At 50.0% G+C, this 23,103-nt stretch overlaps 2 protein-coding genes across 4 annotated transcripts; both read left to right on the top strand.

Annotated features, from left to right (window-relative positions):
* The first annotated feature begins 15 nt into the window (after nucleotides 1–15).
* Nucleotides 16–14,924, top strand: Ten1 (TEN1 subunit of CST complex). 3 transcript variants are annotated; one of them, XM_069992966.1, is made up of 6 exons: nucleotides 16–164; nucleotides 2,978–3,105; nucleotides 4,911–5,007; nucleotides 6,153–6,269; nucleotides 9,907–10,064; nucleotides 14,562–14,924. In XM_069992966.1, exons 4-6 carry the CDS (start codon nucleotides 6,181–6,183, stop codon nucleotides 14,681–14,683), a joined length of 369 nt encoding a protein of 122 aa, XP_069849067.1. In that variant the 5' UTR covers nucleotides 16–164; nucleotides 2,978–3,105; nucleotides 4,911–5,007; nucleotides 6,153–6,180; the 3' UTR covers nucleotides 14,684–14,924. The 3 variants fall into 3 exon arrangements, with proteins under 3 accessions (XP_069849067.1, XP_069849068.1, XP_069849069.1); XM_069992967.1 differs by having other exon boundaries at nucleotides 16–171; XM_069992968.1 differs by lacking the exon at nucleotides 2,978–3,105.
* A 1,819-nt stretch (nucleotides 14,925–16,743) lies between these two features.
* Nucleotides 16,744–23,023, top strand: Cdk3 (cyclin dependent kinase 3). The gene is made up of 7 exons (XM_069993274.1): nucleotides 16,744–17,059; nucleotides 18,286–18,363; nucleotides 18,435–18,555; nucleotides 18,656–18,826; nucleotides 18,919–19,020; nucleotides 20,358–20,561; nucleotides 22,371–23,023. The coding sequence occupies exons 1-7, from the start codon at nucleotides 16,794–16,796 to the stop codon at nucleotides 22,494–22,496; spliced, it is 1,068 nt and encodes a 355-aa protein (XP_069849375.1). The 5' UTR covers nucleotides 16,744–16,793; the 3' UTR covers nucleotides 22,497–23,023.
* The last annotated feature ends 80 nt before the right edge of the window (nucleotides 23,024–23,103 follow it).

The raw sequence follows: 23,103 nt of genomic DNA, 5'->3' as shown, positions 1-23,103 counted from the left end.
CGCCTCCCTCCCCGCCGCCGCCGCGCCGCGCGTGACCCGGCCACGCCGGGCGGGGGAGGACGGCGAGGAGGCGGCGCCCGCGCCGGGAACGCCCGCGGAGCCGGCGAATCCCCGGGAACCCGCCGGGGGAGGCTCCCGAGCGGCTCCGAGCCAAGGGGACACAGGTAGAAGGTCGAGAATTTGTCCAGGGAAGGGGGCAGGAACGGGGCGGGGAGGAGGCGCCCGCGGCAATCGCGGCTCGGCCGCGTCACGTGATCGCGGAAACCGGCGCCCTTAGGCACGCCCGGATCGGATTGGTTGGCTGTGTGGGTGGGGGCGGGACCAAGGGTACGCTGAGGTACTGCGCCTGCTCCGGGGGATTCCAGCCTCGCCCGCTCGAGGCTTCCGGGTCCGCGCGCTCAACCTTTCCCGGAAATGAGAAGGGGAAGGAGGCTGAAGAGACTGGGGCTGGGAATGTGGCTTAGCGGTACCATGCACGAGCCCTGGGTTCGATTCCTCGGCACCGCCTAATGGGAAAAGCCGGAAGTGGCGCTGTGGCTCAAGTGGTAGAGCGCTCGCCTTGAGCGAAAGGAGCCCAGGGACAGTGCAAAGCCCAGAGGTGGAGAGCTTATTGGTGAAAGGAAGTTCTAGGAGATTCTAGAACCGTCAGAGATTAGGGAACCTGGTCAAAGAGGAAGAGCTCTTAGGTTAAGATAATGGGGTGTTGCTGCCAGAGGTGTGGGCTTGCAGTGGTTTTCCGTTGGTGTGTGATTCTGAGAACTCAGTCCTGGGGTGGTGGAGCTCGAACTCAGGACCTGGGTGCTGTCCCTGAGCTTTTGCTCAAGGCTAGCCCTCTGCCACTTGAGCCACAGCGCCACTTGGGCTTTTATTGTGTGTGTGGTACTGGGGAATCGAAACCAAGGCTTCATGCATGGTAGGCAAGCACACCACCACTGAGCCACCTTCCCAACCCGTGGCAGCAACACTTTTTTTCCTGCAGCTGGCAGTCCTAGGCTGGGGTATGGTTTAGTGAGTCAGGCCTAGGGACCAATCACCAGTACAACATGAGAGCTGTTCTGAAGAGATCTTGGAATGCAGACTTCTTGTGTTATTAGCACCGTTAAATCACTAAATGAGCAGGGTCCTGGTAGTTGTAATCCTAGCTACCCAGGAGGCTGAGATCTGAGGATCACAGTTTAAAGCCAGCCTGGGTAGGAATGCCTGTGAGACTCTATCTCCAATAAACCACCAGAAAACCAGAAGTGGTGCTGTGGCTCAAGAGGTAGAGTGCTCACCTTGAGCTGAAGAGCTGAGGGACAGCACCCAGGCCCAAAGTTCAAGCCCCCTGACTGACCAAAAAAAAAATGCGCTAAATGCCAACTTGTTTATGTGTTTTAGTTATCTTTGACCTCCTGCCACTTTAGCAAATATAGAACCACTGTGCATCTTCTTTACCTCTCCCTAGTTTGCCTTTTTTTTTTTTTTGTCGGTTGTGGGGCTTGAACTCTGGGCCTGGGCGCTGTCCCTCAGCTCTTCAGCTCAAGGTGAGCGCTCTACCACTTGAGCTACTGCACCACTTCCGGTTTTCTGGTGGTTTATTGGAGATAGGAGTCTCACGGTCTCTCTTTCCTGCCCGGGCTGGCTTTGAACCGAGATCCTCAGATCTCAGCCTCCTGAGTAGCTAGGATTACAGGCATGAGCCACCAGCGCCCGGCCCTAGTTTGCCCTTGTAAAAATCAACGGCATATGTAATCCCTTTTTGCAGTGACAGTACTGGAAGTAAGGTAAAACGAATAAGTTTTTACCTCAAAAGCAAATTTTAAGGAAATTTAAAGGTGCTAGTGGCTCACACCTGTAATCCTAGCTACTCTGAGTATCACAGTTCATGGCCAGCTTGGGCAGGAAAGTCCATGAGACACTCATTTCCAACTGATGACCAAAAAGCAAGAAATGGAAGTATGATTCAAGTGGTAGCGCCACCAGCCTTAAGTGGAAAAAGCTAAGGGACAGTGCCCGGGCCCTCAGTTCAAGCCCCATTACTAGTATCACAAAATAAAAATAAAAGTCCCATGCATTCTTTTTGAGGTTGCTGATAATGAACAAGAACTTTGTATCTGAACAAGTGTTCCACATTGTACTACCATGACTTACCATGTATTAAAATATTAATATAGAAAGCCTCACAATGAACACAAGTATAAAAAAATTAAAGACTAGATCATTGTTTCTTTTGTTCCTTGGGCCTCAAGTTCTAATAAACCTACACAAGAAAGTTATTGAGGCTGTTTTTCTTTAAAAAAAAAAAAAAAAAAAGCTTTTAGAGGTACTGGGTTTGAACTCATGCCTCAGTTTATTAGCTTACTAGGCAAGTAGGCACTCTATTACATAAGAATATCAGGGACTTTACTGCCTGGACTGGCTTCAAACATCCATCATCCCATCTCTCCCCTGAGTAGCTAGGAATACAGGTGTGAGCCACCAGCACCTGGCTCCTGGGGCTGTTTTTTAATATCTCCATGTATCTTTTAGCTCAGTCTGTGGAGTTCTGTTCCTCTCATCAAAACATAGTGCTCCAAATACAATCAACATAAACTGCTGATCAGATACAGTTGAGTTAAGACAGCCTGGGCAGGAAAAGTCCATGAGACTTTTATCTCCAATAAACCACTCAGAAAACCAGAAGTGGCGCTGTGGCTCAAGTGGTAGAGCGCTAACCTTGAGCTGAAGAGCTGAGGGACAGTGCCCAGGCCGAGTTCAGGCCCAATGACCGGAACCAAAAAAAAAAAAAAAAAATGAAGTCTTTGAACTGAACCTTTGTCACTTGTGCTTGGTCATTCAGGCTGTAATAACGACAGTGAGTGTACTTGGTGTTAAGCTTTTAGATGGACTTGGTGGAATATTTGCAAACTTACAGGATAATTGCAAGAGTTAAACACAGAAGCAATATACCTTTCACCTAGATTCACTAGTTAACGTTTGGCATGGCTGTCTCCTGCAGGTCAACTCTGTTTACTTGTTTCCTGTTTTCCAACTATTTGAGAAAATACTGCAGAAGTTCTCCTTTGCTTGTAAATACTGCAGGCTATAGTTCCTAAAAATTAAGGGCATCTACAGAACAATTACCAGGTAAGATAACTTAGCATCAATGCAACATGGTTATCAAATCTTCATGGTTTTGCACATTGTCCAGTGGTCTCCTTTAGCACAATTTTTTTCTAGTTTAAAACAGAACCACTCACACCTATGCTCCTAGCTACTCAGGAGGCTGAGATCTGAGGATTGAGGTTTTGAAATCAGCTCAGGGATGGGCACCAGTGGCTCACACCTGTAATCCTAGCTAGTTAGGAGGCTGAGATGTGAGGATTGCTGTTCAAAGCCGGCCCAGGCAGAAAAGTCCATGAGGCTCTTATCTCCAATGAACCACCAGAAAATCAGAAGTGGCTCAAGGGGTAGAGCACTCGCCTTGAGCTGAAGAGATAAGGGACAGCACCTGGGCCCAGAGTTCAAGACTCACGACCGACCAAAAAAAGAGAAAAAAAAAAGAAATCAGCCCAGGGCAGGAAAGTCTAGTGAGACTTATCTCCCATTTCAGCGAAAAGTGAGTAGAGAGCTGGCTATGAGCAGAAAACCCAAGTGAGAGTTCAGGACCCTGAGTTGAAGCCCCATTACTGGCACATTATAGATAGCACCCAACTGCGTTACTTTCTTAGATTTGTTGTGACAGCATGCACGTATGCATGCACCAGTTCTGGGGCTTGAACTCACGGCCTGGGTGCTGTCTGTGAGCTTTTTCCCTCAAGGCTGGTCCTCTATCACTTGCACCATAGCTCCATTTCTATTATTTTTTACTGGTTAATTGGAGATTAGTGTCTCACAGACACTCAGCAGGAAACTGCTCAGACTAGGTTTTGAATCACAGTCCTTAAGCCTCCTGAGTAGCTTGGATTACAGGCATGAGCCATCAGCACCCAGCTGCAAAATTAATTTTAAGAAGATTCTGGGGCTGGGCACATGGCTCCAGTGATAGAGCATGCCTAAGGCTCTGAGCACAAATCTCAATACCACAAAAAGAAAATGATTTTTTTTTTTTCTTGGTGCATATCCTTGGGCTTGAACTCAGGCCTAGGCACTGTCCTGAGCTTTTGTGTTTGAGTCACATGGCTCCACTTTTAGCTCTTTGGCAATTAATTGGAGACAGAGTCTTAAGGACTTCCCTGCTTTGAACTGTGATCCTCAGATCTCTGAGTAGGTAGGGTTACAGGGGTGAGCTACCAGCGCCCAGCTTCTTTTCTTATTTTTTAATTTTCCCCCAGTACAGGTGTTTGAACTCAAGTCCTCATGCTCACTTGACTTGCTTGCTCCACCACTTGAGCCATGTCTCTAGCTTTTTTTTTTTTTGGTTGGTCGTGGGGCTTGAACTCTGGGCCTGGGTGCTGTCCCTCAACTCTTCAGCTTAAGGCTAGCACTCTACCACTTGAGCCACAGCACCATTTCCAGCTTTTTCTGCTTATGTGGTGCTGAGGAATGGAACCCAGGACCTCATGCATGCAAGGCAAGCACTCTACCACTGAGCCACCATCCCAGCCCTCATGTCTCCAGCTTTTTGCTGGTTATTTTGGAGATGGAATCTTCTGGACTTTACTGCTCAGACTGAATTTGAACCACGAGCTAGGGTTATAGGCATAAGATATGAGCACTCATCTTGGTTTGTGTTTTCTTTTACCTTTTTGTTTGTCTATCATGCCTTATGACTCAGAACATTCTCCTTTCTGGTGACAGGGTCAGCTGTGACACCTGGCCGCGGGGATACAGAATGTCTGCATTTTGGGAAATGGGATCCAGTGAGGCCTTGGCCAGTTGCTCCTGAGCTTTAGAGCCAAACCCAGTCTTGGCACACTGTTTATTTATTTATTTGTTTGCTTCTGTTTTAGCATGCTGTCTTGAACCAGCCAGTGCACATTGACCGGCAATACTCCCTGATGACATCTTCATTAGAGGATATTAAAACCAATTGTGCAAGAGTCTAAGGTATATTAAATTGCAGGACTAAAGTTTGCAACATCTGTTTTCTACAGGGATCTGAGGATTATTTAATTACTATGTAGCTTTGTCCCAACTGCTAATTGCTTGTTTGATCAAGCAATAGTTGAAGAGCTAGGAGTGTTGCCCTTGGGTTCAATTCCCAGAATTGTAATAATAATATTAATAGAAGTAATAATAATAAATATAATAATAATAATATAATATAATAATAAAAATAAAAATAATAATAATAGAAGTAAATTAATAAAAAGAAGCACTCCATTGTTTAAAATGTCCTTTAGTCCATAACAATGTTATCTTTGAGGGAGTGGGTAGATACAGGGTCTCACTATATAACCCAAGCTAATCTTGAATTCAGGATAATCACTGCATCAGCCTCTTGTGTGCTGGGATTCTAGGTATGTGCTTCCATGGCTTGGCTTCTTAGCAGGTGACTATTTAGCAAAGGGTTTTCATTAAATCTTATTAAATGAGCATTAATTTGATAAATATATAATACCTTAAGCTGTTAAGAATAGGCTAAAACGTCCAGTAAGCCCATGTCCCTAAGTTCAGACTCCAGTGTTACCCAAAAAAAAAAAAGTGTGGTTTAAGTGGTAGAGTTCTAGGATTAAGCACAAAAGCTAAGCAAGAGTGTGAGGCCTTGAGTTCAAGCCCTAGAATTAGCATAAAGAGAGGGGGGAGAAGGAGAGGGAGAGGGAGAAAGAGAAGGATGAGAAGGAAGAGAAAGAGGAAGAGGAGGAGGAGGAGGAGGAAAAAAGGAAGGAAGGAGAAGATAAGAAAGAGGACTGCACCAGTTTCCAGTGGCTCACGCCTGTAATCCTAGCTATTCTGGAGGCTGAGATCTGAGCATCGAGGATGCAAGCCAGACAGACAAAAAAGTCCTGTGAGACTTTTATCTCAGTTAACCACTCAGAAACTAGAAGTGGAGCTATGGCTCAAAGTGGTAGAGCTCTAGCCTTGAGCAAAAGAGCTCAGGGACAACACCCAGGTCCCGAGTTCAAGCACCAAAACTGACCAAAAAAAGTGTCATGAAATTTTTTAAATTGCATAACTTAGCTCATTGGAGCTAGCTTTCCAGATCTTACCTGTCTCATGTTTCTGCTGATGTCTGTCTTGTGGTTTATCAGGAATCTTCAGAACTCCTGTCTGTGAAGGATGCTGCCCAAACCCGGGATCTATTACCTCCCCTGGGAGGTAGGTGCTGGCCTTGTTCCTGACGGCGGCACCCTTCGAACGTTCGGCAGGTAAGTGTGGTGGTTGTCTCACATGAGTGGCGAGAATACTGTCCCCCTGAACATGGTTCAAATAGTTTCATTATAATTTTGTCTAATTATTAGAAAGGCCAGGCTGGACACCTCATGCCTGTAATCCCAGCTACTCAAGGAGGTAGAGAGCGGAGGATCAGGGCTGGGAAGTTGGCTCAGTGGTAGAGCGCTTGCCTTGCATGCCTGAGGCCCTGGGTTCAATTCCTCAGCACCACATAAGAAAAAAGCCGGAAGTGGCGCTGTAGCTCAAGTGGTAGAGCGCTAGACTTGAGCTGAAGAGCTGAGGGACAGCGCCCAGGCCCAAAGTTCAGGCCCCACGCCCGGACCCCGCAAAAAAAAAAAAAAAAAAAAAGCGGAGGATCACAGTTCAAAGCTAGCCTGTGCAGGAAAGTCCGTGAGACTCTTATCTCTGATTGGCTATGAAAAAGCTGTGGCTGGGCTGGGAAGGTGGCTCAGTGGCAGAGCGCTTGCCTTGCATGCATGAGGCCCTGGGTTCGATTCCTCAGCACCACATAAGCAGACAAAAAAAAGCCGGAAGTGGTGCTATGGCTCAAGTGGTAGAGCTTTGAGCTGAAGAGCTGAAGGACAGCGCCCAGGCCCAGAGTTCAGGCCCCATGACCGGACCCCCCCCCAAAAAAAAAAAAAGAAAGAAAAAGAAAAAGCTGTGGCTCAACTGGCATACACCAAAAACTTAATTTTCATTGATTGTTAAAAAAAAAAAAAACATGTAGGAAAGTTAGGGGCAGGATTGTGTGTGAGGCTCTTATCTCCAATTCACCACCAAAAAAGTGGGAAATGGAGATGTGGCTCAAGTAGTAGAACCGCAGCCTTGGGCAAAAAAGCTAAAGGACAGTGTCCAGGCTCTGAGTTCACCACACACACACACACATACACACACACACACACACACACACGTAGACATTCCATAAAGGGGTAAAGAAAATGAGAAAAAAAAAATCACCTATCATCCTGTTTTTGTTTTTTTTTTTGCCGTCCTGGGGCTTGAACTCAGGGCCTGAGCACTGTTCCTGAGCTTCTTTTTGCTCAAGGGTAGCATTCTACCACTTGAGCCACAGCACCACTTTTGCCTTTTTCTGTTCATGTGGTACTGAGGAATCAAACCCAGGGCTTCATGCATGCTAGGCAAGCACTCTACCACTGAGCCACCTTCCCAGCCCACCTGTCATCCTGTTATACCAATGATCACTGCTATCTCTAAAACTGTCCTTCTCTGCTCTCTCATCTATGTGTATACGGTTATGTATCTGGGTGGGTGGATATACTCCTGCCGATAGGTGCATATCATTATGTGACACATTGCCCCAAGTGACTGACAGCGAAGTGACAGAAGATGTTCTGGCTTCGCAGTGTAGGTTAAGAATGTGAAGACAAGCCGGGCGCTGGTGGCTCACGCCTGTAATCCTAGCTACTCAGGAGGCTGAGATCTGAGGATCGCGGTTCAAAGCCAGCCCGGGCAGGAAAGACCGCGAGACTCCTATCTCCAATAAACCACCAGAAAACCGGAAGTGGCGCTGTAGCTCAAGTGGTAGAGCGCTCGCCTTGAGCTGAAGAGCTGAGGGACAGCACCCAGGCCCAGAGTTCAAGCCCCACGACCGACAAAAAAAAAAAAAAAGAATGTGAAGACAGCTTAGCAGCTTACCTGGGTGGTTCTGGCTCAGGGGTCTGCAGGTTACTCTGGTCATCCAGAGGTTCCTCCAGAGCCGATGGATCTACCCTCAGGTGATACCTTCATTCACACAGCTGGAGAGTTAGTGCTGACTCTCCTAGACATGTCTTTTTCTGCAGGGCTGTGGGAGGCTCCTTAGAGCACAGTCATGAGATCCCAGAGACTAAATGAGGAGGAAGCCATTCTCAGTCCTTCCTGCAGCAGCTTCCTGGTTATGCAGGTCAGCCCCAGTCAGCCAGGGAGAGCACTGCACAAGGATGCTCAAGGCTGACACTTTACCCCTTGAGCCACACCTCTACTTCTGGGTGTTTGTTGATTTTGTTTTTGTTTTTGTTTTTTTTTGTCAGTTGTTGGTCTTGAACTCTGGGCATGGGCACTGTCCCTCAGCTCTTCAGCACTCTGCCACTTGAGCCACAGCACCACTTCTGGTTTTCTGGTGGTTCATTGGAGATAAGTCTCATTGACTTTGCTGCCTGGGCTGGCTTTGAACTGAGATCCTCAGATCCTAGCCTCCTGAGTAACTAGGAATACAGATGTGAGCCACCTGTGCCCAGCTTTTGGGTGTTTTTTTGTCTTTCTGGTTAGTTGGATTTTTTTCCTAGACTAGTTTCAAATTGCAATCCTCAGATCTCAGCCTCCTGGGTAGCTAGAATTATAGACATGAGCCACCATTGCCCGGCTACGTAGGCCTATTTTATTTCATTGTGGATGCACAGTCATGCAATGTATATTTGAATTAACAATAGACTCCACGTTTGACAGTGGTGCCATGAAATTATACAAATGCTGAGAAATTGCTGTACTTTTTTTTTCTATCTCTACTTGTATTTAGATAATAAATACTGCTGTGTCTCAGCTGCGCATTCAGTATAGTAACATGCAGCACAGAAGTGTGGCCTAGGAGCGAGAGGCTCCTTCACATAGCCTAGTTATGTACCAAGCCATTGTCTAGGTGCAATGATGTTTGAACAAGGACAAAATTGCCCAGCAGCTCATTTCTTGAACACATGCCTATTGTTGTTTTTTGTTTTTTTTTTTATTTTGGGTCCGGTTGTGGGCCTGAACTCTGAGCCTGGGTGCTGTCCCTCAGCTCAAGGCTAGCGCTCTACCACCTGAGCCACAGCACCACTTCCGGCTTTTTCTGTTTATGGGGTGTTAAGGAATGGAACCCACGGCTTCATGCATGCTAGGCAAGCACTCTACCACTAGGGCATATTCCCAGCCCCCAGTTTTGGTTTTTGACACAAGATCTCGCTCAATAGTCCAAGCTGATCTTCTACTCATAATCCTCCTAATTCAGTCTCTCAGGTGCTGTGATTACAAGTATAATCCCCGGTCAGGATTATAACTGGGAACATTTCTTCATGCTTTTGCAGTTGATAAAAATCTCTTGGGTAAGACACACAAACCAAAAAGTCTAAGAAAAGAAGAAGAGGGGCTGGGAAGGTGGCCCAGTGGTAGAGTGCTTGCCTTGCATGCATGAGGCTCTGGGTTCGATTTCTCAGCACCACATAAGCAGAAAAAGCCAGAAGTGGTGCTGTGACTCAAGTGGTAGCGTACTAGCCTTGAACTGAAGAGCTCAGGGACAGCGCCCAGGCCTATGACCGACAAAAAACAAAACAAAACAAGAAGAAGAAGAAAAAGGGGAAAAAGAATATACTTGGACATTAGCAAAAACACTTCAGCTCATCAAAAAGTACCACTAAGGTGACTCATGCCTGTAATCCTAACTACTTAAAAGGCTGAGATCTGAGAATCAAGATTCAAAGCCAGCTGGGGCAGATAAATCTGTGCAGACTCATCTCCAGGGAACCAGCAGTAAAAAGCTGGAACTGGCAGCAGATCGTGAATTTCTGGCCTCCCCAAACCTTTGAACCTGGGGATGGTGCTGTGTGGGGTAGGAGTGACTGTGCCCTCTTCACCATCTAGGTTGTGCCTGTATGACATGACACAGTCACGTGTGACTCTGAGGGCTCAGCGTGGGTCGGATCAGCACCAGGTGCTTGTGTGTACCAGGCTGGTAGAGCCATTCCAGGCCCAGGTGGGCTCCCTGTACATGGTCCTTGGGGAGCTGGAGCACCAGAAGGGTAAGTAAGCCACACCCCCAAACCTGCTTCCCTTTGAGTCCTGAGCTGGCCCAGCCTCCTTTGAGTGACTTAGCAATTGGAAATGGGCCTGGAATGTGTCAGCTACCATCTGGTCAAGTGCTTTCCAGGACTCTTGGGAAACAAGTATTACTGGATTCAAAGCACCCCAGCCTTATGATACCAAGATCAGGAAAGAAGGTGAGAGTGAAGAGAGGCACCATGGGAAAGTGGGCACAGGGAGAAAAGGCACGCATTTCTTTTCTTTTCTTTTCTTTTCTTTTTTTTTTTGTCCTGGGGCCTGAACTCTGGGCCTGGGCGCTGTCCCTCAGCTCTTCAGCTCAAGGCGAGCACTCTACCACTTGAGCCACAGTGCCATTTCCGGTTTTCTGGTGGTTTATTGGAGATAAGAGTTTCACAGACTTTCCTGCCTGGGCTGGCTTTGAACCTCAACCCTCAGATCTCAGCCTCCTGAGTAACTAGGATTATAGGCCTGAGCCACCAGCGCCCATTTTCTTTTTTTTGGGGGGGAGGGCGGTCCAGTTGTGGGGCCTGAACTCAGCCTGGGCTCTGTCCCTCAGCTCTTCAGCTCAAGGCTAGCGCTCTACCACTTGAGCCACAGCGCCACTTCCGGCTTTTTTTCTTTTTGCTTATGTGGTGCTGAGGAATCAAACCCAGGGCCTCATGCATGCAAGGCAAGTGCTCTACCACTGAGCCACCTTCCCAGCCCCCAGCGCCCATTTTCTTATGTGTGTCTGTATACCTTTGTCTGTCTGTCCATCGGTGCACGTTGACACTAGGGCTTAAATTTAGGGCTTTTGAGCTCTCCCTTGGCTTTTTGATCATTCTCTACCACTTCAGCCACATCTCCATTTTCACCTTTGGCTGGTTAAATTCACATAAAAGTCTTTCCATGGCTGAGCACCAATGGGCTCACGCCTGTAATCCTAGCTATTCAGGAGGCTGAGATCTGAGGATCATAGTTCAAAGCCAGGCCAGGCAAGAAAGTCCATGAGACTCTTTTTTTTTTTTTGTCTGTCATGGGGCTTTAACTCTGGGCCTGGGCGCTGTCCCTGTGCTCTTCAGCTCAAGGTAAGCACTCTACCTCTTGAGCCATAGCACCACTTCTGGTTTTTGAGTGGTTTATTGGAGATAAGAGTCTTACAGACTTTCCTGTCCTGGCTGGCTTTGAACCACAATCCTCAGATCTCAGCTTCCTAAGTAGGTAGCTAGGATTACAGGCATGAGCCAGCAGTGCCTGGCTCTGTGAGACTCTTATTTCCAATAAACCACTAAAACCGGAAGTGGCACTGTGGCTCTAATGATAGAGTGCTTGCCTTGAGCTGAAGAGTGCAGGGATAGTGCCCAGGCCCAGAGTTCAAGCCCCACGACCGACAAAAAAAAAGTGTGGCTCAAGAGATGGAACGCCAGGGACTGGGAATGTGGCATAGTGGTAGAGTGCCTGGCTAGCATGCATGAAGCCCTGGGTTCGATTCCTCAGTACCACATAATCAGAAAAAGCCAGAAGTGGCGCTGTGGCTCAAGCGGTAGAGTGCTAGCCTTGCACAAAAGAAGCTCAGGGCTAGTACCCAGACCCTGAGTTCAAGCTCCAGGACTAACAACAAAAAAAAGTAAAACAGCAGATATGACCAGGAAAAGCTAAGCCAGAGCATGAGGCTCTGAAGTCAAGCTCTGATACCAGGATCAAAAACAACAACAACAAAAAGTCACTTGGTGGCAGTGACATCAAGATGGCTTCCTCCTGTTATCACCGCGAGTCCCTGGTGTTCCTATCTTCTTGCTCCTCACCCCCGTTCTTCCTACACTTAGAAACGTCTGTATATTTGTCTCCCACTTCCAATGCCCTATCTCTCCGGATCTTAGCTGAAACCTGGCCTTTATCCAAACCGGCAGGTTCTGCCACTGGGCTTGTTTAAGCTCCCAAGCCACCCACACCCCTTTCCCTCTGCCCCCAAAGCCCAGATGTAGAACCAGAACCCGCCAGCTCCTTTGATTCAGCCTGGCACACCCGTCTCCTCTTCCTGCCGCCAGCCAGTTGCACCATGGCTCACCTCTACTCTACTTCTTCCTTCCATCCCCACCCTGCACCTTGGACCTGGATTTTCCAGATTGACTCACCCCTGCTGCTGCTCAGTATCTTTGCCCTTTTACCTCTCATTGCCCCATCCTTCTGTCCATCCCCCAGACTTACAGACTTGGGACTTCAGAGTTTGCTTCCTCCTTCTCTTTCCCACAGTGGGCCTTAGGTCCCATTCCAGCCCTTGCCTCCTATCCTTCCTGCCCCAATTGCCATTCGTTTACTTTTGTCCTACACCTGACTTTTTTTTTTTTGGTTGTTTTTTTGGGGGGGGTTTTGGCCAGTCTTGAGGCTTGAGTTTAGCGCCTTGGCACTGTCCCTGAGCTTCTTTTTGCTCAAGGCTAGCACTCTACTACTTGAGCCACAGTGCCACTTCTGGCTTTTTCTGTGCATGTCGTACTGAGGAATTGAACCCAGGGCATCATGCATGCATGCACTCTACCACTAAACCACATTCCCAGGCCCTCCTCAACTTTTTTTTTTTTTGGTATGTGTATGTCTGTGCTAGTCCCGGGGCTTGAACTCGGGGCCTGGGAACTATCGCTGAGCTTTTACAAGGCTAGGACTGTACCACTTTGAGCCACAGTACCACTCTGGTTTTCTGGTGGTTAATTGGAGATAAGAATCTCACGAGGACTTTTCTTTCTGGGCTGTCTTTGAACTGGGATCCTCAGATCACAGCCTCCTGAATATCTAGAATTACAGACCTGAGCCACTGATGCCAGGTTTTTTTCATGGTTCTTTTCATTCAGTCTCCACGAGCCTTTTGCAAATGGACTAATGGCATTGCCTACCTTGTCCCTTATGACTATCATATCTCTAAAGCTACTTCCTACAGCCAGATGTGGTATTGCACACCTGTAATCCCAGCACTGGAGAGGGTGAGGCAAGAGGATCATGAGTTTGAGGTCAACATGGGCTACATAGAAACTCTAACCCAATGAACCAAAAAACGAAGATCCAGCTAGTGTGGCACCAGTGGCTCACGCCTCTAATCCTACCTAATCTGGAGGCTGAGATCTGAAGATCATGGTTCAAAGACAGCCCAGGCAGGAAAGTCTGTGAGACTCTGATATACAGTTAGCCAGCAAAAATGCCAGAAGTGGAGCAGTGCCAACATTGAGAGAAAAAGCTAAGGGACAACGCCCAGGCCCTGAGTTCAAGCCCCAGGACTGGCAAAAAACAAATCAAATAATGTTGTAGAACACTGAGTATTATTCTCATTGGAGCGCTCCAAGGGGCAGAGGCAAGGAAAAAAAAATTTTTTTAATGTCTTCAGGCATAGTGGCTTAAGCTCTCAAGCTTGTAATCTAGATCATCATTGGAGACCAGCCTGTACAAAAAAAAAAAGTTCATAAGACTCAATCTCAACCAATGACTGGGCCTACTGGTTGGTACCTGTCATTCCACAATATTAGAAGTACAATGGCAGGGTGTGGTGACACACCTGTCGACCCAACTATATGGGAAACCCAAGTAGAAGATTGCAGTCCACTCTGGCTTGGGCATAATGACATAATGAGAGACCCCCTAAACAAAATAAAAAGAAGACCTGCCTTGAAAGTACAAGGTCTTGGGCTGGGAAGGTGGCTCAGTGGTAGAGCGCTTGCCTTGCATGCATGAGGCCCTGGGTTCGATTCCTCAGCACCACATAAGAAAAAAGAAAAAAAGCCAGAAGTGGCGCTGTGGCTCAAGTGGTAGAGCGCTAGCGTTGAGCTGAAGAGCTGAGGGACAGCGCCCAGGCCCAGAGTTCAGGCCCCACAACCGGACCCCCCAAAAAAATAAAAAAAAAAAAGAAAGTACAAGTTCTTGAGTTTAAGGCTCACACCTGTAATCCTAGCTACTCAAGAGGCTGAGATCTAAGGTGTTCAAAGCCATCCCAGGCAGGAAAGTCTGTGAGATTCCTATCTCCAATTAACCATCAGAAAACTGGAAGTGGCACTGTGGCTTAAGTGGTAGCGCACTCGCCTTGAGCTGAAGAGCTGAGGGACAGTGCCCAGGCCCAGAGTTCAAGCCCTAGGACTGACAAAACAAAACAAAAACAGCTGGGAAATGGTGGCTCACATGTGTGATCCTAGCTACTCAGGAGACTAAGATCTGAGGATCTTAGTTCAAAGGCAACCCAGCAGAAAAGTCTATGAGACTCTTATCTCCAATTAACCAGCTGGAACTGGAGGTATGGCTTAAGAGGTAGAATGCCAGCCTTGAGCAAAAAAGCTCAGGGAAAGTCCTCAGACCACAGTACTGCACATGTATGCATACGTGCGCATGTGTGCACACACACACACACACACATACACAAATAACTCAGGTCCAAACAAGTCAGGGGAACAGCTTGGGGCACTGGCAGAACATGTCTGACACTCCAGTTACTAGTGCCTTGGCGTTGTTTTGTCTTTCAGATGGTGGCTTCTTGGTGAAGGCCCGGGTGCTGACCTGTGTGGAGGGAATGAATCTGCCCTTGTTAGAAAAAGCCATCCAGGAGCAGAGACTGTATCTGCAAGAGAGGGACAGCAGCCAATAAGAAAGCTCAGGTGGAAGGCGGAGCGGTCGCCAACATGAAGACAGCCGACGCAGGCGCTGGAGACGCAGCCCCTGGCGCCGACGGCCAACGTAGCCAGAGTAGCTGCTGCTGTCCTGGCAATCCTGGTTTAGTACAGGTTACAACCGGTGGAGCACACCCTATTGCACGTGTATTATAAGACCAGGATTCAGGCAGAGACGTTACATCCTGCGCTGAAAGGCCTGGAGTCCAACCACCCATGTTCACCCTCAGCGTGCCCTTCCCGACCCCTTTGGAAGCTGAAATCGCCCGTGGGGCCCTGGCCCCAGATGCTGAGCCCCACCAGGGAGCACTGGGGAAGGAGCTCACAGTGAGCGCGAGCACCATGGCCGTACACTGGACAGCTGGAGACGCTCGCCTGCTCCGGGCTTCCTCACCAGCTTCCTTGGACAGGTTGCCCTGGTCATACGGACCATGCAGCGCGTTGGGCCCCCTGTTGCCTGCTGAAGGTGGACTGGGCAGCAGACCCAAGGTTGCAGCTTAGGTCTCCTTCAAAGCAATGCATCCTTGCCTAGCACAGAGAGTCTAGAAGTACTTGTTACTTAAGGGTGACAACCTAATGGCTTCTCTTCATTGGCCCTTGGGTGCTAGGGGCCCCTTGTTTTGTTTGGGGTTTTAATGGTTGTTAACACAGAAAATAAAACTGAGTTACTGATCACAAAAGAAAAAAAGCTCAAGCCAGCTGGGCACCGGTGGCTCACGCCTGTCATCCTAGCTACTCAGGAGGCTGAGATCTGAGGATCACAGTTCAAAGCCAGACCGGGCAGGAAAGTCCCTGAGACTCTTATCTCCAATAAACCACTAGAAAACTGGAAGTGGCGCTGTGGCCCAAGCAGTAGAGCACTCGCCTTGAGCTGACGAGCACAGGGACAGCGCCCAAGCCCAGAGTTCAAGCCCCATGACCAATGGAAATAAAAAAAAAAAAGAATGCCGGGTGCTGGTGGCTCACGCCTGTAATCCTAGCTACTCAGGAGGCTGAGATCTGAGGATCGCGGTTCAAAGCCAGCCCGGGCAGGAGAGACCGTGAGACTCCTATCTCCAATAAACCACCAGAAAACCGGAAGTGGCGCTGTAGCTCAAGTGGTAGAGCGCTTGCTTTGAGCTGAAGAGCTGAGGGACAGTGCCCAGGCCCAGAGTTCAAGCCCCACGACTGACAAAAAAAAAAAAGAAAGAAAGCTCAAGCCCTAGCAGCCCCCACCGGCTCCCAGGCCACACCCCTCCCCCTGGAGCCACTGGTCCCCCCTACACACACCTGCTCCCAAGGTCACACCCCTCCCCATGGAGCCACTGCCCAGCGTAGGTCCTCCCCTGCTTCCCCAAGTGGCCATCGTGACATCTTTTGCCTGGAGCCGGAGAACCTTCCTGGGGCAGGACCATTATTCCAGTCCCTTCTCCCAGTGTGTGTTTCCCTGGACATAAGAGTGGGTCTGCCCCCCCCCCCCCCGGGGAGTTCCCAGGGAGGGCGCCCGGTCGGGAGGCTGTGCCTCCTTCAGGAGGGTGGAGGATTGGAGAAGGTCCTTGATGATAAAGGCCTGACCTGTGTGCACGTGGTGCAGTGCCGGCTGCGGCCAGGAGGGGGAGCCTCGGCGCACAGCCCCCCGGCTGCCATTGAGGCTGCAGCCTGCTTCAGGCTTTCTGGTGAACTTTGGGCTGGGACTCTGAGGGGAGAATATGGGGGGTTGTGGTTACCACAGGGGGAGGGCTCGAACTCAGGGGGTCCCCCTGCTGAGGGTCTTCCCTCAAAGGGGGCCAAGTGTTGTTAAAATAGGCCAAGTGTAGGCCTGGGCTCGGCCCTGTGGCCTAGGGGGCCGACTGAGCCTTGAGAAGCCAGGCCTTGCCCCCACCTCCCCCCAGACTTCCGCCTTGGCTGTCACCAGCCCCTGGGGGAGCCGTTCTGGGCAGTCTCATACCCTCAGAACCTGGCCTGGCCTCCTCCGCTGAGGCTGGAGTGGAGGCAGAAGTTTGGTCCCTCCGGCATTCCGTAGGTGGCCAGTGGGCCTGAGGCCTAGGTCTGGGCCTGGTTGGGCCGGGCGAGGGGCAGCTCTGGCCTGGAGCTGGTTTTCCAGTCAGGATGGGCTACGGGCAGGGGGGACGGGGAGCCGGGCAGGCCAGTCGGGGACTGGGCAGGGTGTTCTATAGAGACTGGAACGGAGCCGCAGGGGTGCTGCGAGCAAGGCATGACTGCCCAGGCACCGTCTGTTTCCCAAGTAGCTTGGCGGACATGGATGTATTCCAGAAGGTGGAGAAGATTGGCGAGGGCACCTACGGGGTGGTGTATAAAGCCAAGAACAGGGAGACTGGGCAGCTTGTGGCCCTCAAGAAGATCAGGCTGGACTTGTGAGTGCTGGCATGGAGGGAGGAGCCCCAGGCCTGGGCCCCCTGGCCAGTCCCTTCGCTTCACTTTGCCTCTTTCCAAGTGCTCCCCTCACCACATTGGGGTGACCTTTATCTGTCCTTGTCCCAACCCCCTGCCCCCTCACCAGCCCTTAGCTTGGTGGGCAAGCAACCCTGTGGCCACAAGTAGCTCCTGCCCATGCCCAGTGCTCTTCTTTCTTTCTTTTTTGGTCAGTTGTGGGGCCTGAACTCTGGGCCTGGGCGCTGTCCCTCAGCTCTTCAGCTCAAGGCGAGAGCGCTACCACTTGAGCCACAGCGCCACTTCCAGTTTTCTAGTGGTTTATTGGAGATAAGAGTCTCACAGACTTTTCCTGCCTGGGTTGGCTTTGAACCGAGATCCTCAGATCTCAGCTTCCTGAGTAGCTAGGATTACAGGCGTGAGCCATCGGCACCCGGTCTTTCTTTCTTTCTTTTTTGATCACTCATGGGCTTGAACTCTGGGCCTGGGCACTGTCCCTGCGCTCTTCAGCTCAAGGCAAGCCCTCTACCACTTGAGCCACAGCACCATTTCCGGTGTTCTAAGTGGTTAATTGAAAATGAGAGTCTCACAGACTTTCCTGCCTGGGTTGGCTTTGAACCGAGATCCTCACGGAAGTGGCACTGTGGCTCAAGTGGTAGAGCACTCGCCTTGAGCTGAAGAGCGCAGGGACAGCACCCAAGCACAGAGTTCAAGTCCCACGACTGACAAAAAAAAAAAAAAAGAGTGAACCGATATGCTCAGATATCAGCCCCCTGAATAGCTAGGATTACAGGCGTGAGCCACTGGCACCCAGCTCCTTCTTTCTTCCTTCCTTCCTTCCTTCCTTCCTTCCTTCCTTCCTTCCTTCCTCCCTCCCTCCCTCCCTCCCTCCCTCCTTCCTTCCTTCCTTTCTTTCTTTCTTTCTTTCTTTCTTTCTTTCTTTCTTTCTTTCTTTCTTTCTTTCTATTCTTTTCTTTCTCTTTTTGTTGGTCCTAGGGCTTGAATGCTGGGACTGGGCACTGTCTCTGAGCTCAAGGCTAGTGTGCTGCCACTCTGTGCCACAGTGCCACTTCCAGTTTTCTGGTAGTTAGATTTAAGAGTTTCATGCCTGGGCTGGCTTTGTACGCGATCTTCAGATCTCAGCCTCCTGAGTAGCTACGCTTACAGGTGTGAGGCACTAGAGCCCACCTTGTTCTTTCTTTTACTCCAGGGAGACAGAGGGGGTCCCCAGCACTGCCATCAGAGAGATCTCTCTACTCAAAGAACTGAAGCACCCCAACATTGTGAGGTGAGCTGAGACAGGAAGTGGGGAAACTGGGGCCTGGGACATCCCGACCCGACCTGCATCTCCCCTGGCAGGCTGCTGGATGTGGTGCACAAGGAGAAGAAGCTGTACCTGGTGTTCGAGTTCCTCAGTCAGGACCTGAAGAAGTACATGGACTCCACCCCGGTCTCGGAGCTCCCCCTGCACTTAGTCAAGGTGGGCAGGAAAGGGCAGGAGGGCAAGGTGACACCCCTCCCCACCCACCCCTGCCCACCACCATCTGCTTAGCGGCTCTGTCTCCGGCTCGTTTCTCCAGAGCTACCTTTTCCAGCTGCTGCAGGGGGTGAATTTCTGCCACTCGCATCGTGTTATCCACCGCGACCTAAAGCCCCAGAATCTGCTCATTAATGAGTTCGGAGCCATCAAACTGGCTGATTTTGGACTGGCTCGAGCCTTCGGGGTACCTCTGCGCACCTATACCCACGAGGTATCGGGGACCAGTGGGGAGAGGAGAGTTGAAGGATGTCACCCACACATGCAACAACCCTGAATGATGCTGTTCTTTTCTTGGCCCTGCAGGTGGTGACACTGTGGTATCGAGCCCCCGAGATCCTCTTGGGCAGCAAATTTTATTCGACAGCTGTGGACATCTGGAGTATTGGTTGTATCTTTGCAGAAATGGTAAGGACAAGCTGGGTATGGGGGCGAGGGGTGGATCTCCTGGTAGAACTCTTGACTAACCCTAATCAAGACCTTGCAACTCAATCCTCAGCATTGCAAAATCGAAACCAAAACAACAAGAGAAAAGTCTTTTATCTGGAGTGGTGGTACCCACCTGTAATCCCAGCTGTCAGGAGGTGGATGCAGAAGGATTGCAAAATCTTGGCCATCTTAGGCTACATAGTACAACCCTGTCTCAAAAACAAACAAATGCCAGGTGTCAGTAATGCCTATAATCCTAGCTACTCAGGAAGCTGAGATTTGAGGATGGTGGTTCGAAGCCAGCATGGGAAGAAAAGACTTTTATCTCCAGTTACCCATCAAAAGTCATGGAGCTGTGGCTCAAAGTGGTAGAGTGCTAGTTTTGATTAAAAAGAGCTCAGGGACAGTGCACAGGCCCTGAGTTCAAGCCCCACAACCACCACCACCCACAAACCCCCTCTAAGCTGACCACAGGTGGCTCACACCTATAATACTATTCAGGAGGCTGAGTATCACAGTTTGAAGCCAGACGAGGGAGGAAAAGTCTGAGGGACTCTATTATCTCCAACTAACCATTTAAAAAAAAAAATAGCTGGAGCTGGGTGCAGTTGGCTCACACCTGTAATCCTAGCTACTCAGGAGGCTGAGATCTGAGGATCTCAGTTCAAAGCCAGTCCAAGCAGGAAAGGCCATGAAACTCTTCTCTCTAATAAACCACCAGAAAACTAGAAGTGGCGCTGTGGCTCAGGTGGTAGAGTGCTAGCCTTGAACTGAAGAGCTGAGGGACAGCGCCAGACCCAGAGTTCAAGCCCCATGAGAGTTAGAGAACCTGCCTAGAAAGCAGGAAGCCCTCAGTTCAAATTCTAGTACCACCAAAAAAAAATAATAATAAATGCTAAGGATGAAACTCAGCGGCAGGGAGCTTGTCTAGAATGCCCCATGCCTGGCACAGTGGGAAACACCTGTAATCCCAGTTAGGCAGGAGATGCCACGCCCAGAGAAACAAATGCAAATCCCTGTCTGAAAAATAACCAATGTGAAAAGGGCCTGGGGTGGGGTGTGTGACTCAAAGTACCCTGAGTACAAATCCCAGTGCTGCATAAAAGAGGCGGGGCTACTGTGGGGCAGCCTGTGGAATGAGGGGTTTCTGGTACTGGCTAAAGGACTACAGAAGCCAGCCTTATTCCAGAAAAGACGAGAATATTCTAAGCGTAGTCCGGGATGGGCTACCTTGAACCATCCCTCTCGTTTGGCCACTTAACTGGTCCTGAGTTCAGTAATGACTAAGGGTTGCCCCCTCTCTGCTTCCTGTTCAGATGACGCGTAAAGTCCTGTTTCCCGGAGACTCTGAGATCGACCAGCTCTTTCATATCTTTCGAACCCTGGGGACACCCGATGAAACCACGTGGCCAGGCGTCACCCAGCTGCCTGACTATAAGAGCAGCTTCCCCAAGTGGCCCAGCAGGAGGCTGGAGGAGATTGTGCCCAATATGGAGCCCAAGGGCAAGGACCTGCTCATGGTAGGTACCCGCGGGCACGGGCAGCCCCTAGCTCTCGTGGCTCCTCCAACCAGAGGACTTGCCTTGCCAGTCAGCCTCTTACGTAACACCCTCCAACTCCCGTCTCCTTCCTGACCCTTGAACACACTTGGCTTGTCCCTTTGTATATTGATTGTTCATTCTAGAAGCTTCTCAGGGGCCAAGTCCAATATTTATCTTTCCTGTTAGAACTCCTTTCTAGTTGGCCTTGATTGTAGGCCACACCATTTCCCCATTTTTTCCCCTCTAGTTGTCTTGTGCCTCGGAATACCTCCCTATGGCCTTCATTGCCCTAGCTAAGTAGAACGAACCCCGGGATATGCTTCCCCAAACCTCCTCCTGCCTCGAGATCTCCCATAATGCCTCGCTTGGTGGTTGGCCCTCACATCATGTGGGCTATCCGGAGAGCACGTCCCTGCCGCCTGGACCCTTGTCACTGTCCTCATCCCCAGGCTGCTACAAAGCCTCAAGGAGTCAGCCATCCTCATCCACAAAGCCCTGGAGCAATACTTCTTTTTCTTTTCTTTTCTTTGTGCCTATACTGGACTTGAACTCAGGGCCACATCCGCTCACTTGGCCATTTCACTCTACCACTTGGATTACTTCCTGGTTTTCCCTGGTTGATTCGAGTTTAGAGTCGCACAGACTGTTCCTCTCCACCCCAGGCTGGCTTTGAACCATGAACTTCAGATCTCAGCCTTCTGAGTAGCTAGGATTACAGGCGTGAGACACTAGCCCGACTAGCATTTCTGTCTTCACTGTAATATTGGGCCAGGGGAAAGCTGGGTATGATTGTCATCCTTAGGCTGGTGTCCATTGCTCCAAACACTGGTGTGTGTGCTTTACCAACCCAGTGCGGGCAGGATGACACATGCTTCCAGCCAGGCTCCTAGCCCTCCCCATGCGACTCCATGGCCGTGGGTCCTGAAACATTCTGCCTGGATTTCAGGTCTAGAAGACAGAGTCCTTCCCTCTCTCCCTGCTCTTGGGATGTGCAGTGTCCACCTCAAGTATGCACTCTAGACAGGCTTAGGGCCTGTCTCCTGACACCTTAGATGTGTTTTTTCCCAGCGTGTGGGACCTGTGGGACCCCCAGCAAGGAAGGGGAAGGACTGGACTTTGGTTGTCTGAAGGAGACCCAAGTGAATAAATCAGGGCTAGATCTGACCCTCTGTCCCCCGATTCTGGGAGTGCCTCAAGTCACTGGGGAGCCAGGCACCCGTGGCTCATGCCTATAATCCTAGCTACGCAGGAGGCTGAGAGCTGAGGTTTATGGTTCCAAAGCCAGCTGTGCAGGCAAGTCCAAACGCCCCTTATTTCCAATTAATCAACATAAAGCTGGAAGTGGCACTGTGGCTCAAAGTGGTAGAGCACTAGCTTTGAACATAAAGAGCTGAGGATAGTACCCAGGCCCTGAGTTCAAGTCCCAGGATTGGTATGCATGTGTGTGCACACGGGTACATGAGCACACACACACACACACACACACACACACACACACACACACACACACACACACACACACACACACACACACACACACACACACACACACACACACACACACACACACACACACACACACACACACACACACACACACACACACACACACACACACACACACACACACACACACACACACACACACACCCCCACTGGGGACAGTAACTTGGTACAGTTCTAGGTTTGAAGGCAGCCACCCGGGCTTGGGCTCTCTGTCTGGGACTGGGGATGCGACCGATTTCCCCAGGCCTCACCCAGCCTCGGCTTCTGCTTCCTTCCTTTCAGCAACTCCTGCAGTATGATCCGAGCCAACGGATCTCAGCCAAGATGGCTCTGGCCCATCCATACTTCCTGTCCACTGAGCCCTCCCAGGCTTCCCGCCATTGTGTGCTGGAGAATTTTTGCCGCTGAGCCTAGCACACGAGGCCCACCCATCACCTGAAAATGCTCTCCAGCCGCCTCCATCCACTTGTGGGAGAGAGCATCCCTAAGGAATTTTGCATCAGCCTTCTGAGGGCTGAGTTTGGGTTAGTCCTGCCAGCAGGTTAGCAAGTTTCTGTGTTGCTTGTTGAGTTTGAGGGTACAGTTTCAAAACGGGGTGCATACACTCCATACACAATGGAGTTAGATTTCTAGCCCCCTAGGCATTTTCGAATTAACAGGTGCCAACTTGAATACAAGAAGCCTGCAGGATGCAGGCAAGGTATTCCTGACCCTGGGGAAAGGGTGCCCCCTGCTGGTCTTTTTTATTTCAAATGTTTGCAAGAAGAATTGAGTTTGAGTTTAGAAACTTAAACCAGAGGGCACTGAGAAGGGACAGGTAGTTCCCTGATTCCAGGTGAGGCCGGAGCATCCATGCCTCTTCTCAGTCCTCGTTGAAGCTATGTTTTGTTTTACTTCCCTTTGACAATCTGGAAATAAATGTCACTTGTTCCTGCTTTTGCTGACATTGTCCTGTTCATGGGGGACCCGTGGGCTTGCTAGGTGAGGGAGGGACTGGCTGGGAGAGTAACGACAC

The sequence above is a fragment of the Dipodomys merriami genome, unplaced genomic scaffold, assembly GCF_024711535.1.
Source record: "Dipodomys merriami isolate MVZ:Mamm:240054 unplaced genomic scaffold, mDipMer1.0.p SCAF_42, whole genome shotgun sequence".
NCBI lineage: Eukaryota > Metazoa > Chordata > Mammalia > Rodentia > Heteromyidae > Dipodomys > Dipodomys merriami.
Note: the sequence above shows the minus strand (reverse complement) of the source record. Positions and strands in the feature narration are given on the sequence as shown.